Here is a 14880-nt window from a genome sequence, read left to right as displayed (position 1 = left end):
TGCAATGTTGGCATTTATTTCGAGAGGTATAGAATATAAGAGCAGGGTTGTGATGCTGAGACTCTATAAGGCACTCGAGAGACCACACTTACCCGAGTATTGTGTGCAGTTTTGGACTCCTTATTTTAGAAAGGATATACTGACATTGGAGAGAGTTCAGAGAAGATTCACGAAAATGATTCCAGGAATGAAAGGGTTATTGTATGAGGAACGTCTGGCAGCTCTTGGGTTGTATTCCCTGGAGTTCAGGAGAATGAGGGGGGGATCTCATAGAAACATTCTGAATGTTAAAAGGCCTGAACAGATTAGATATGGCAAAGTAATTTCCCATGGTAGGGGAGTCTAGGACAAGAGGGCACGACTTCAGGATTGAAGGACGTCCATTTAGAACAGAGATGTGGAGAGATTACTTTAGTCAGAGGGTGGTAAATCTGTGGAATTTGTTGCCACGAGCGGCTCTGGAGGCCAAGTCATTGGGTGCATTTAAGGCAGAGATAGATAGGTTCTTGATTAGCCAGGGCATCAAAGGGTATGGGGTGAAAGCAGGGGAGTGGGGATGACTGGAAGAATTGGATCAGCCCATGATTGAATGGCAGAGCTGGCTTGATGGGCCGAATGGCCTACTTCTCTGTCTTATGGTTTGGACAAGTGTGAGGTGTTGCAGTTCGGGAGGTCAAATGCAAGAGGAAAGTACATAATGGCAGGGGCCTTAGGAGCATTGATGTTTAGAGGGATCTTGGGGTGCAGGTCCCTGAACGTGGCAACACAAGTGGATAGGATAGTAAAGGTAGCATATAGCATATTTGCCTTCACTGGTTGTAGCAAGGCAAGATGGACAAACTTGAATTGCTTTCACTGTGCCAGAGACTGAGGGAGTGACGTAATAAAAGTACATTAGATGATAGATATAGATTTAAGGTGAGAGGGGGAAGTTTAATGGAGATGTATGAGGCAAGTTTTTTTAGTAGGTACCTGGAATATGCTGCCAGTGAAGATGATGGAAGCAGCTATGACAGTATGCTTAAGAGGCATTTACAGGCAGGGACTGGGACAATATGGACCACGTGCAGACAGATGGGATTACCGTAGTTTAGATTGGTATCATGGTAGGCTAATGGTTTGAAGTGATAATCAGTAAGTAACATTCAGGCCACAAAACGCTAGCCAATGACAATCTCTAACCACCAAGTCGAGACATTAATGGCACTATCATTCCCAACACCCCCCCCACACCCCACGAATATCATTATCCTAGGGCAGGGGTTCACAACCTTTTTTATGAAATGAATCAATACCATTAAACAAAGGGTCTGCGGATTCCAGGTCGGGAACTCCTGGTCCTAGGGGCTACTACCGACCCAAAACTTAACCTGGAGTCAAATAAATATATAGTTACAGGAACAGGACCGCGGCTAGACATCCTGGTGCCATTTATTTAATTGAGATACTTTGTGGAAAAGGCCCTTTCGGGACACACTGCCCAGCAACCCCTGATTTAACCCTAGCCTGATCATGGGACAATTTATGATGACCAATTAACCTACTAACTGGTACGTCTTTGTACTGTGGGAGGAGACCCACATGGTCACAGGGAGGATGTACAACCTCCTTACAGAGGATGCCAGGATAAAACTCCCACGTCAAAAGCCCTGAGCTGTAATAACTGATACACTACCTTGACATTCATAATGGCTCATGCCAATGCCTTTCCCCCATCTATAAGGCACAATCCAGGAATGTGATGGAACTTTACTAGCTTGGATGAGTGCAGCTCCAGCAAGTCTCAAGAAAACAAACATCATCTAAGACCATATTTAACTGGTACCTCATCTACCATCTAAACATTCATTCCTTCCATATTCAATGCAGTGTGTACTACCTACAAAAGACAGTAGGTATTTGCCCAGGCCCTTCACAAACTTCTACCACCAGGAACACCATTCCTCACCATCATCTTGACTGGAATTATAACATTGGTCCTATATCAAGTCAAGTCTCGACTTGAAATCCTGTGAGACCCCTGCACAGGACTACAATGGTCTTAGGTAACTTGCCACCACTTCTCTCAAGGGCAATACATTTTCATCTCAGACTGCCCACATCCTGAAATTTGATTAATACATGAAAGCAAATACCAATTCTATTTCCTATTTTCTCCTCTTACCACCCTGCAGAAATTGATGGAACCTAGATACCATTTCATGGACAGGCCTGTTGATAGAAGCAGCACACTGTTAGTCTGAGGTCAAGGCAGGAATAAAAGTGCTACCTACTCAGTTACATCTTACAAAATAAAGACAAACATTGGTATTATAGTGGACTGCAGTTAACTGGGCCATTGGTTAATTAGGGGAGCCGCTTATTTGGGACAACTCTTGAAGAACAAAAACTAATTGAGAAAATAGCTGGGATTCCCTTTATTTGGGACACTATGCCACTTGATTGGGACAGAAGACTGTTGCAGAACAGGTTCTAACTAGAGTTAGTCGTGCACACTTGTGTGGTTGTTAAATGCTACACTGTGCAATAGCATCAGTTGCCATGTGTTTGTGTTCAAAAAACAGTGATTTTTGTCAGTGATAGTTGGTGAGAAATGAACAGTAAGACAATTCAAAACTGTTTTGTTCACTGCAGTTTCAAGCATTCAGGCTTGGAGATGCCGGAAACAACTGGGAGTGAAAATGAAACGATTTCACTACTTCAACAATTAGGAACTATGAAAAATTAGAAGGTATCGACAATCATCTTGAATGTTACAATGATAGCATTATATGAAGGCAGTCCACCATCTGCACTGGGTATCTGCAGATTTTATTCATTTACAGTCAAAAGAATGCAATGCGGATGAATTCCTCCATCGATAAGTATTAGGAACTAATACACAATTTTATGGTACTGCGGTAGTATTGGTAATGCTCTAATTTGTTGTGAATTTAATTTAAATACATAATTTGTTACTGTCTTTTTTTAAAATACCTTTTTAACTATTTCTGTGAAACTTCGGCTAATTGGGACAGTCACTTAATTGGGGCAAAATGTACTGGTCCCTTTGTGTCCCAGTTTACTGGAATCCACTGTGCTTAGTTTCTGTTCTGTTATTTAATTGGGGGATTTCAGAAAGAACTCTGCATCACATCTACTGGGGCCTGATGCCTGAAATAATCCCAATAAGTGACATATTTATTATTGTTAGCAAAGAGTTCAGGTCATGCACAAAATCCACAAAAACATTTCAAAGTTGATTAAATATTTCAGAATGTTAAAAATATGGCTGATTTCCTCCTTCTTGTGAAGAGCTAGCTATGAGCAAGTCATTGACCCTTCTTTATCACCAGATGAGGACTCCAGTGCAACAATCACCTCAATGGTCACCAGGATTTATCCCCTCTGATGAACACACAAAAAACTAATCCTGAGTACAGTATTGGACTAGGCTGTGTCACCTGTCACACATACATGGAAAATAGCAAAAGGAAAGAGAGGCTGCTGAGCAAATGGTGCTTGTGATACTGTACCACAGAAATCTTCAAGAGAAGTTGGAATATTAAGTTCAGATCTGATTGTCTCATAATAGGAAGGATATGGAAGCTTTAGAGAGGGTGCAGAGGAGATTTACCAAGATGCTGCCCAGATTAGAAAGCATATCTTATGAGGATAGGGTGATCGAGCTAGGGCTTTTCTCTTTGGAGAAAAGGAGGCGACAGTTGACTTGATAAAGGTATACAAGATGATAAGAGACAAAGATAGAGTGGACAGCTAGAGACTTTTTCCTAATGTGGAATTGGCTAATACGAGCAGGTATTATTTTAAGTTGGAGGGACGAATAGGGGGAATGTCAGAGGTAGGTTGGTTTACACAGAGTAGAAGATAAATGGAACACTCTGCCAGGGATAGGGTAAAGGCAAATACATTAGGGACATCTAAGACACCCTTAGATAGATACATGGATAAAAGAGAAATGGAGAGCTATGAAAGAAGGAAGGGTTAGGTTGATCTTGAAATAGGTTAAAAGGTTGGCACAACATCATGGGATGAGTGGCCTGTTCTGTGCTGTACTGTTCTATGAGAGGATGAAAACCAATGGATAAAGATGCACATTTAGTAACTACCATTAGTTACACAACTGCAACTTCACAGCTGCAGCATATTCTTGTTTTGAAGCTAAATTGTTGGCAATGTAGAGAGTACTACACTGGAAACTTTGAAGTGATCTTGTACAGTCTCAGTACAAACTTGTGTTCAGTTGCATTTGGTATTGTATCAGAATATACAGAAAGCCCTCTTCTGTTCAGTTAACTTTGCAACCTTATGTTGTCATATACTTTAATAACGTCCTGATTCTCATCAATCAGTTCAATCAAGCAAAATGCTGTCTCCAAATCTCTATCCGTGAGCTGAACAGTTGTGGTGGCGATAAACTCAGGTCCAGAATTAATGCTTAGCAGTCCCAGTGCATCCAACCTCTCTCGTACCTCTCGCAATGAGGACAAGTCACAAATAAACTGAAAAATAAATTTTTAAAAATGTGGATTACAAATGGCATCTGTACTTTGTTTTTACTTTATCCAAAGATAAAAACTAATTTTCATCCCTATGCTCCCTAGTTTTTTTCCTACCTTGCTAATATTGTAATTACTAATACAACCTGCACTTTATAAAAAATGATGCATCATTGGTAAATTAACTGTTCTTCATTTGACCATATAGTATTTCATTCTGGTTCCATTTGATCACTGCAAATGTAGTTCTCAAAGGAGAATTACACCAAATTCGGAACCATGGGAACACTTTCAAAACAAGTTTGAGACTATGACAATTGGCTGACCCAGGGCCAATATTCAGAGATTTGTTAAAAACTGTTTAAAAACCTTCTGGCCCTGTGCTTGCTGAAGTAAATGTGGAAAACCCACAACAGTAATTATAGATAGAAGGTAGTTTTCCAGTGTCTTAGCCAATATGTATCATTCAATCCAGAAAACAATGGGATTTTTGATGGTTTGATTATTCTTAAACCAACACTTGAGGTCTGAACCACCAATTCAGAGACATGTTCAAATACCACCGTGGGTGCTGGGTAATTTAAATTCAGTTTATCAGATAAACTGTGATTTTTTAAAATGTCTCAATGAAAGTGTGACACCAGAATTGTTTGGTTCCTGCTGTTCTCTGGAAAGGCTCAGTAACCCATTCAGTTTTACCAAAACTACTATATGGAAATACATCAGTTTAGTTGGACAGTCCAATCAGCTCCAACTTGGCAATAATATTGGACACAGCAATGTCACTCCATTACAGTCAAACTGGCAATGTCTATTGTCTAAGTTAGAAAGGCAATCCCAGGGACTGATTAAGAAACCATTCAGCTTAGCTACTCTCTCATCATAATCGTATTTCAAGTCTTATCTTGGTAAGGATGCATCAGAGGTAAGAGCACTTTTGTAATGGATTTCACAGTTAATGTTAAATCTAGCCCTCAAAGTTTATAGGCATTGGGTTAAACATGAACAAATAAGCCTCCTCCTGAATATGGTCAGTGATGAATATAGGATTCATCAATGACTCTGGCCCAGTCAGTTTTCAGCTGCTTCATTGATATTCACTGATAATTGCTGAGATCCATTTTTAGCTTCTCAGCAAATGAAGCATGCAGCAAGACCTTGGAAATATTCAGCCATGGGCTAGTAAGCAGCAAGCAACATTTAAGCCAGGTAGTGACCATCTCCAACAAAACTGGCTGGCATGTTTGTAGTATGAATGTTGCTTGCTCACTCCCTATCCCCATGTGATATTCAATGGTTTCCTCATGCTGGGTCATGTACCAACTATATCCCAGCTGGTTGAGGGAGGCAGAGGGTGTCACAACTAACTAGAAATCCTCTTGTACTTGACGTATAATTATGATAACAGGTTAAGGCTTGGTGTTGCTCCTCCCTACGTCACAAAGCCTTTTCAGCATCTTCAAAGCAAGCCAGAATGTGATGGATTACACTCCACTAGCCTACATGAGTGCAATTTGAGGAACCCACCAACTACAAAATATACTATACTCTTTTGGCTAGTCATGCCAGAACCTCTGCCTTCAAAATGGACAAGGGTAACAAACTTATGATCCTACCACCACTTGCAACATAGCATAAATGCTTGCCAATGTCTATATCCAGCACAGAGGAGGCTGTCCATGTAAATGTGGCCATCAATTGCAAGCAAGTATACTATTTTGCCCAACATTGGCACCCTGAGATGCATCACCATTGCCTTTAATGATTCACAAAGGTGAATCAGTCAGGGGTGAGAAGTGAACATGTGCCTTGCCACTGATGCCCACATCTCATGAATGAATACTAAGAAATATAACTTGGCCGTATACTCACTGGAACCAAATGCATAATTTGGCTGCTGCTTTCTTCCTCAAAAACAGTCACAATACTTCAAAAGCATTTGTTAGCGTACAATGCAGTTTGTTGTGTTCAATGTGACTTTTAATTTTCGTTAAATTAATAGTAACCTACACCATTCGATTCTTGGGAGATTGGAATTATAAAATTGTCACCAATTTTCCCCCAATTGCAGTAATTTCACAAGGAGAATAATGGATCATAATAACCAAAATACAAAAAGATTACTTGTGTCGATTTGGGCTGGCTCTTATGTGGTGCATGTAAGAAAAAACATCAGGTTAATTTAGAGGAGTATCATAATTCATCCAGAGCCAAAAAAAAAGTTGGAGGAACTCAGTGGGTCAGGCAGCATCTGTGACGGCAAGGGATGGTTGACATTTAGGGTTGAGATCCTGCATCAGACACATTTCCTGTAACCTACGTTGTACGTACATGATGGCATACTGTGCAAAGAGTATTACAGTCTGCCCAAATTGAGTGGTACCTCTTCCTGGAACAGTGTGGAAGGAGATGTAACCTTTGGAGAATCTGGAATGGAAAGTGTTTGATAGAGAGCTTTGCTCTCCAGCTAGCATTGTTATGGTTAAAGACATCAAGGATGGTGCACATCACTCTTTTCCATAGATCATTTTGGTTTAAGTTTGACATACAGTTCCCACATTAGACCCTAACTGTTTTTGGAAGAAGAGCCAATGTGTTCTCACCTTGAGCATGACTTTATCTTCTTCATCCTCAACCTGTTCAACATCTTCTGCTCCTGATTCAATTGCCAGTTCCAGAGCACGTTCCAGCTGAATGCCCTGACCATTCACCACCACCACTCCTTTCTTATCAAAACAGTGGCGTGCTCCATCGCTCATTGTTCCCCTGCATTAACAATACATTACAATGACTTTTAAACAGAAACTAATACACTCACATTTAAAAACTCATCTGGGAATAAAATGCCATTTTGTTGTGCTCACTTCTCTTGCAGGAACCCAATTTGCATTTTTTCCTCGGGCTGAGAAGAAGAACAAAGCACTCAGAAATTCTGAGCGAGTGTGGTTCAATGTTATCGACTCAGATAGTCAGCAGTGGCAAGCAGAGTTAGGTGTGCACAACGGGTACAGTGTAATGTGTGTACAGAATGTGGAGAGTGTGTCAGGTCTGATGATCAAGATATTTCAGTAATGGTAAGTCTGTACAGTGTCAGCTGTGATGAACAGTTTCAGGTGTAACTGGGACAAGTGTACAAATAGTGTCAGGTCCAATCACAAGAGAATGCTAAAGTAACAGGCAAAAGGTGATAAGCGTGTCTGATGTAATAGGCTCAGATAAAACACTTTAAGGTGGGGCCAGAGCTCAGTACAAAATGGTCAAGAATAACAGTAGATAGTATTGAGAGAGACTGGCACAAAGATATTGTTTCAAATGTGATAGGTATGGTCCAGTGCCAGGTGTGATTAGGTCAAGTACTCATATCTCTGGTACGATGGTACAAACTGTTTCGGGTCTGATTGTTGTAAAAACACGAGTAGTGTCAGTGAAGACAACACGAAGGTGAAAACAGTGTTAGGTCCATTGGGCACTAAGTCATGGTTTCAGGTGTGATCAACACCAGGGACTTGAATAGGTCGAGTTTGGTTGTTTAAGTTGTGAATCTTATTGAGAATCTTCCATGTGATTCAGTTTTAACAGGGTTTCTTGATAAAGAGCACACAAAATGTTAAATCCATCTATTTTCTCTGACACAGAAGGCTTGTAGATTAAGATATGGATAAGTGGGGATACCAGGGGAAGGGATGGGATTCAAGGATCAGGGTATATATTAGAAAGGTGGTCTTGGAGGAGTTTGGGGGTATAATGGGATATAGTGAGGAAGTGAGTAAAGGCCAAGAGATTACTTTAAGGAGTTCATCATGGCTACTGTGGCTCCCCACATTGCAGTGAGCCTGAGAAAATGCCTTGCAGATAAAGAGTGCAACAGCACTGCACTCTGCAATGTCAATTCACCTGTTCTTAGACTGGAGAGGGACAGTTGTGACTGTCAACCCAATCAATGTGCAATTATATCCAAATCTTACTGCCCCACAGCACCCAGTGACTAAAATATAACAAAATTTGTTATTTCTATTGCATTTTGTTTTTATTTCCAACATGACTTTCTCATTTTTCCCATTTTCTCTTTTTTTTTGGGTAGTGATGTACAAATTCAGTAAGGGTGATTTTCTGTTATCTGAATGGTCATAATTGGGGGTGGGAGACGTGGTGGAGGTCACCAGTACAACGACACAGAGTCAGGTATGACTTGTACAAGAACACATAGTCAGGTGTCATTGGGCCAAGAATACAAAGTCAAGTTGAGTTTCACAAGGACAGGAACAGCTTAGTATGTGATCTAGACCATAATATATATAGTCTGGGTGTTAACAGCAGCAGATGACAAGCCTAAATGTGCACTAAGCCATCACCAGACTATATTTACCCTGAAAACCCCCTAGCAATACACAGAAAATGTAACTGGGCTTAAATCAACACTGATGGACTGTGGCAAGCCTTACAGTTAAGGGAAATGTCAGGGAGAGAGAATGAAACGATTCACACAGCAGTCTGCAAGCTTAGGTACGCGGTCAAACTGAGTGCAATGTGAATATTGAATAGAAATCAATTAGTTTTCTCTCACTTAAAGCAATGTGGTCAGATACAGTCGGGTCAGTAATGACACATGGACCTGACCTAACTGGGCAACTAATTCTCCACCCTCCAAGCACTGCAAACACACTTTAGTAATGTTTCTCACTTCATCACAATGGTCAAAACCAGGAAAAGTACTTCTAAAATATAAAGTCCCGAAAAAAATCAAATACACATCATAAATACAGAATATAGTTTAATGGTAAGACTCTTGGCAGTGTGGAGGATCAGAGGGATCTTGGGGTCTGAGTCCATAGGACAATCAAAGCAGCTGCGCAGGTTGACTCTGTGGTTAAGAAGGCATACGGTGTATTGGCCTTCATCAATTGTGGAATTGAATTTAGGAGCCAAGAGGTAATGTTGCAGCTATACAGGACCCTGATCAGACCCCACTTGGAGTACTGTGCTCAATTCTGGTCGCCTCACTACAGGAAGGATGTGGAAACTATAGAAAGGGTGCAGAGGAGATTTACAAGGATGCTGCCTGGATTGGGGAGCATGCCTTATGAGAATAGGTTGAGTGAACTTGGCCTTTTCTCCTTGGAGCAACAGAGGATGAGAGGTGACCTGATAGAGGTGTATAAGATGATGAGAGGCATTGATCATGTGGATAATCAGAGGCTTTTTCCCAGGGCTGAAATGGTTGCCACGTGAGGACACAGGTTTAAGGTGCTGGGGAGTAGGTACAGAGGAGATGTCAGGGGTAAGTTTTTTACTCAGAGAGTGGTGAGTGCGTGGAATGGGCTGCCGGCAACGGTGGTGGAGGTGGATACGATAGGGTCTTTTAAGAGACTCGTGGATAGGTACATGGAGCTTAGTAAAATAGAGGGCTATGGGTAAGCCGAGTAATTTCCAAGGTGGGGACATGTTCGGCACAACTTTGTGGGCTGAAGGGCCTGTATTGTGCTGTAGGTTTTCTATGTTTCTATGTTGCTTCTTTCCTGCCTTCTCAGCCCAGTGGCTTCAGCAAACAACAACAGAATCCTTGTCAGAGAGGGGATGCTCATCTCAAAATACAGAAATAAAGGGCTGCCGACACTCACAGTGGCGGCAGCATCGCAACTTAACACCTCACCTGTACCATCACAAACAGCTGTGCAATCTCCCCAGACAGGTGAAGACCCAAGACCCTTAACAGGAAAAATCTGAAAAATTCCTTTCTAGAATGAGTAGGACAAGCCAAGGAATCATTAGAACTAGTCCAGGAGTTTGTTCATCCTGATTGTTTTTCATTTCAAACTTGGAGCCCAGATATAGAAGATGGTGCAGTAACAAAGTCTCTATCCCATAACATTAACCCTCAATATGCCACACGATCAGCACCATACATTACTTGGGGTTCATCAGGTAAATCTGAAAAGACCGATCCTTTGTTCTTACCCATTTTTGCTCAGAATGCTCTTTAGTTGCTGAAGAGTTCGGTTGTTGTTGTCTGTGAGGACTTCAATGAGCAGGGACGATCCCCCTGGACCTCTTGCTTCATACAGCGAATAGACTGAAGCCTTAGACTTCTGGCAAGTAAGAAACAGGCAAAGGTGCCATTGAAATACTAATGGTGGCACCATTAACAATTCCCTGTGTCCTACAGAAATGGCACAGGATGTCACTGCAATCTTCCCCCTTCTTACTGTTGCATGTAGTTCAGGTTGCTGCTTTGCATGGTAGAAGTGAGTGCAGAGATTGAGAAGGATATTGCTCAGGCTGGAACAGCACAGTTACGAGGGAAGTTTGTACAGACTGAGCTGTTTACTTTGTGACAGAGGAAGCAAAGGGGAAATTGAAATGTAGAAAATAATGGCCTAATGAAGAGTGAGAAAAAGCAGAGGAGCTTAGATTTGAAGCAAGTGGTAGAAGAATTAGAGGAGAAATGAGGAAAAATACTTTCAGTTGGAGAATTGTAATAGTCTGGAATGCACTGGATGAAAGGGTGGTCACAGTAGTGAAACTCATCACATTAATTGGTATCTGGAAAAATGTGACCTGTAGGGTTATCGATCAATGCAGGAAGGTGGAATTAACAGACTCCTCATTAATTTTCTAAGTATGACCAGACTCCAACTGTGGCTTAACCAGAGTTGTAACATATAATTACCTTTTAGTAATCTAAACTCTAGGAAGTACAAACCAAGATCTTCCAACCCATTCTCCTAATTTACCTCTGATATCACTATTTAATCTGTGCAGCACCCCTGAGGTGCCCAAAATGGAACACAATTACTCTCAACAGTGCTTGACCAAGACATCTGAAGCATTACCTTCAGAATTACTGAAAAAGGCAATTCTAGTGCCACTGATACAGGTACAACTGGACAGTGGTCAGCTACAGGAAACCTTTCCAATTTCTGCATCTCTAAGCTCAGGATTCTTTTTAACAGTATCATAAGATTAGGAAAAATCACCTGACGTTTAAGTCATTGTCATACAATTGTAGATTACAATAAATTTAAGAACTGAGCAAGAAACTGAAAGTTTAGTTTAAGATTCTTAACAGCACAAGTTCAATTGGTTATGAGTTGGCAACGCAATACTTACTGCACCTTTAATCGCAGCTTCAATAGATGCTTTAGGCATGTTCTTGGCTCGGCACTGCTTAATGAGGTTTGCCAGCTGAGTGTTAAACTCAGGATTTGGACCTCCTTCTGTAAAATGTTAGACCAATGTCAAACCAAATCTGAGGTCTTCAGTACAAACATTGCACAGTGGCTCTCTTCCTCAACCAAATGTAAGTTAATACTACACAATAGAAACTTAAAAGTACAAAATTGTAGAATCAAATCTTTTCATCACTTTGCACTTGAAAAATGTTACCTAACAAATATTCATGAGAAACCCAATTAAGTTTTCCTAGTGTTATTGTAATTCAGTGTATAAACATCAAAAAAGATCAATTGAATTCCTGCAAATGAAGTAAACTCAAATTAAAGTAGATCAAAATGGAAGGAAAATTCATGAGTTGTTGCCACATTACCTTTCACAGCAAAGCGAATCATAATTGCAAGCTTGGCGAACATCTGACTCTTGGCAGTGTCTTTTGGCCCTTTGATATGTTTCACCTTTGACCACTTGTTATGCCCTGCATGGGTAGCTGAAGAAGCATGGATCTTAGCATGCGGCACTAAGAGATTGTACTGGCCGCTCGCCTGGTTGCAGAGGGGAATGGGGCCCAGAGACAGAGCTCTGTGCTTTGCCACTAAATCACCTCGATTCCACAGTGACGACAGGAGGTGGCTTTTGTTCCACAAGCAAACACTTCGAAACATGGCAACTCCAGCCATAGTGGCGAATCCTATCGATCAGCTGCAAGAATGGACATGAAGTAAACGAAGATGAGCACTCTCATTATTTTAGGTCAGTACTCTAATATTTTCAAACATCTGCAGTTGGTACTGATTCCACCCTCACTTGCACCTTCTTTAGGCCCTTTCCTTCTTTCCTTAATACCGGTTAATTGGGCTATTGGTTAATCAGGGCAGCCACTTATTTGGGATGATTCATGAATATAGCTGGGATTCCCTTCATTTATTTTGGACAGTTAATTGCCAAACAGTTTCTAACTCGTATCAGACCCATCCACTTGTGTGGCCATTAAACTGTGCTTAGAGCGATCAATTTTTAAAATAGCGTCAGTTGCTCGTGTTTGTGTTCAAAAATCAGTGATGTTTGTCACTGATAGCTGGCAAGAAATAACCAGTAAGACAATTTAACACTGTTTTGCTCACTGTGGTTTCAAGCATTCCAGCTTAGAAATGCCAGAAACAGTTGGGAGTGAAAATGAAACAATTTTATTACTTCAACAAGTTAGGAACTATGAAGAATTTTAAGGCATCCACAATCATCTTGAATGTTAAAATGAAAATGAAGACTTGGAGGATGCAATTGTCGACAGCTTTGTATGAAGGCAGTCCATAAGACATAGAGCAAAATTAAGCCATTCAGTCCTTTAATTCTGCTCCTCCATTCCATCATGACTAATTCATTATTCCTCTCAACCCCCTTTTCCTGCCTACCCCCTGTAACCTCTGACACCCTGATTAATCAAGAACCTATCAACCTCCGCTATAAATATACTCAATGACATCTTTAGGGAGCGGTGTCTCAGAAAGGCAGCGTCCATTATTAAGGATCTCCAGCACCCAGGGCATGTCCTTTTCTCACTGTTACCATCAGGGAGGAGGTACAGAAGCCTGAAGGCACACACTCAGCGATTCAAGAACAGCCTCTTCCCCTCTGCCATCAATTCCTAAATGGACATTGAACCAGTGAACACGACCTCACTCTTTTATATATTATTTGTTTTTTGCACGATTTTTTAATCTATTCAATATCCATATACTGTAATTAGGGTTAGGGTTCTCTGGCCCCAGACTCCCCCACTTAAAGAAATATTCTCTCCACATCCACTCTAACTAGGTCTTTTAATATTTAATAGGTTTCAATGAGATCTCCTCCCCCCACCATTCTTCTAAATTCCAGTGAGTAGACCCAGAACCATCAAATGCTTCTCATACTTTAACCCTTTCATTCCCAGAATAATTCTCGTATACCTCCTCTGTAGCCTTTCCAATGCCAGCACATCTTTTCTTAGATAAGGGGAACAAAACTGCTCACAATACTCCAAGTGAGGTCTGACTGATGCCTTATAACGGTCTCAACATTACATCCTTGTTTTTTATATTCTAGCCCTCTTGAAATGAATGCTAGCATTGCATCCTGCTAAAGGACACCCAAGTCTCTTTGCGCCTGTTTTTTTTGAATTTTCTCTCCAGTTAGAATCTACGTCTTTATTCCTTCTACTAAAATGCACAGTATCCGTGCTCCCCTAAGCAGAAACTTCCACCCAGAACCCATATTTGCTCCACTCAAGGAGGGATCGTCACCGTCCCCTCGCCAACCCCGAACTCCCAGTCCTAGAGCCCAAGCCTGCAGCTCCAGCTCCCTATCCCCGGCCTCAAGCTGCCAATGGATGTGGCAACGCCCGATTATCGCACCCCCTGGTAACAGCCCAATCACCCCCTCATTGACCCACCGGTCATCGGCGCACCGACAGACATCCGCCTCAAACGCCATCTACTTCCGGCTCCAGCCGTAGCATGCGCATGGAGTTGGCGCCGCACGCATGCGCCAGAAGACCGGGAAGTTAAGTTACACAGCCGTCAGCGTACCGATCGAAGTTGTATGGTGACACTTGATTTAGTGGTAAAGATTCTAGGTATGTGGATAACAAGGCTAAGTAGGAATGTGCGTGTAAATAAAATTCTGGAGAAGTGTAAAAAAAGCCTTTAATGTGCTCAGATGTTTAGTTGAGTGTGATTGGGGTGCAAGTAGGCGGTCACTTAAATGTATATTGCTTTAATCAGATCTATCTCTATCTTTGAATATGGATGTGTTGCTTACGAGTCAGTCTCACCAGCGGTCTTAAAACCCCTTAAATCTCAAGCAACTGAAATTATGTGCGGTGCTATTAAATCATTCCCGATTTCGGCATTACTGGTAGAAATGGGTGAAGTACCTTTACATCTACACAGGTTACAGTTAGCAACGGTTTACTGGGTTAACGTAAGAGGAGGTAAACTTGGGCACCCAATATTGACAACATCAGTGGAGTGTTGGGAAGCACTGTATTCGTAAGGTCTTCAGTTTTGAGAGGATGGGAAATAAATGGGTTGTGGATTATGGTTTAATCTGCATCCCTTTCTGTCACCCCTCCATGGTCTTTCCCTTTGCCTGTGGTTGATTTGGGCTTTCAGGAAAAGATGAAGATGAGGAGTGATTGTTTATCAGTGGCACAGGAAGTTCAGCAATATTT

At 41.4% G+C, this 14880-nt stretch overlaps 1 protein-coding gene across 1 annotated transcript; it reads right to left on the bottom strand.

The window, feature by feature from the left end:
- Positions 1-2792: 2792 nt before the first annotated feature.
- Positions 2793-14157, bottom strand: LOC140741072 (translational activator of cytochrome c oxidase 1-like). The gene is made up of 6 exons (XM_073070766.1): positions 14101-14157; positions 12043-12371; positions 11607-11713; positions 10455-10585; positions 7103-7265; positions 2793-4502 (listed from the first exon to the last, which is right to left on the bottom strand). The coding sequence occupies exons 2-6, from the start codon at positions 12347-12349 to the stop codon at positions 4293-4295; spliced, it is 918 nt and encodes a 305-aa protein (XP_072926867.1). The 5' UTR covers positions 12350-12371; positions 14101-14157; the 3' UTR covers positions 2793-4292.
- Between the last annotated feature and the right edge of the window lie 723 nt (positions 14158-14880).

This window comes from Hemitrygon akajei, chromosome 18 (assembly GCF_048418815.1).
Source record: "Hemitrygon akajei chromosome 18, sHemAka1.3, whole genome shotgun sequence".
NCBI classification, from domain to species: domain Eukaryota; kingdom Metazoa; phylum Chordata; class Chondrichthyes; order Myliobatiformes; family Dasyatidae; genus Hemitrygon; species Hemitrygon akajei.
The sequence above is the reverse complement of the archived record's forward strand: the minus strand, read 5'-3'. Positions and strand labels throughout refer to the sequence as shown.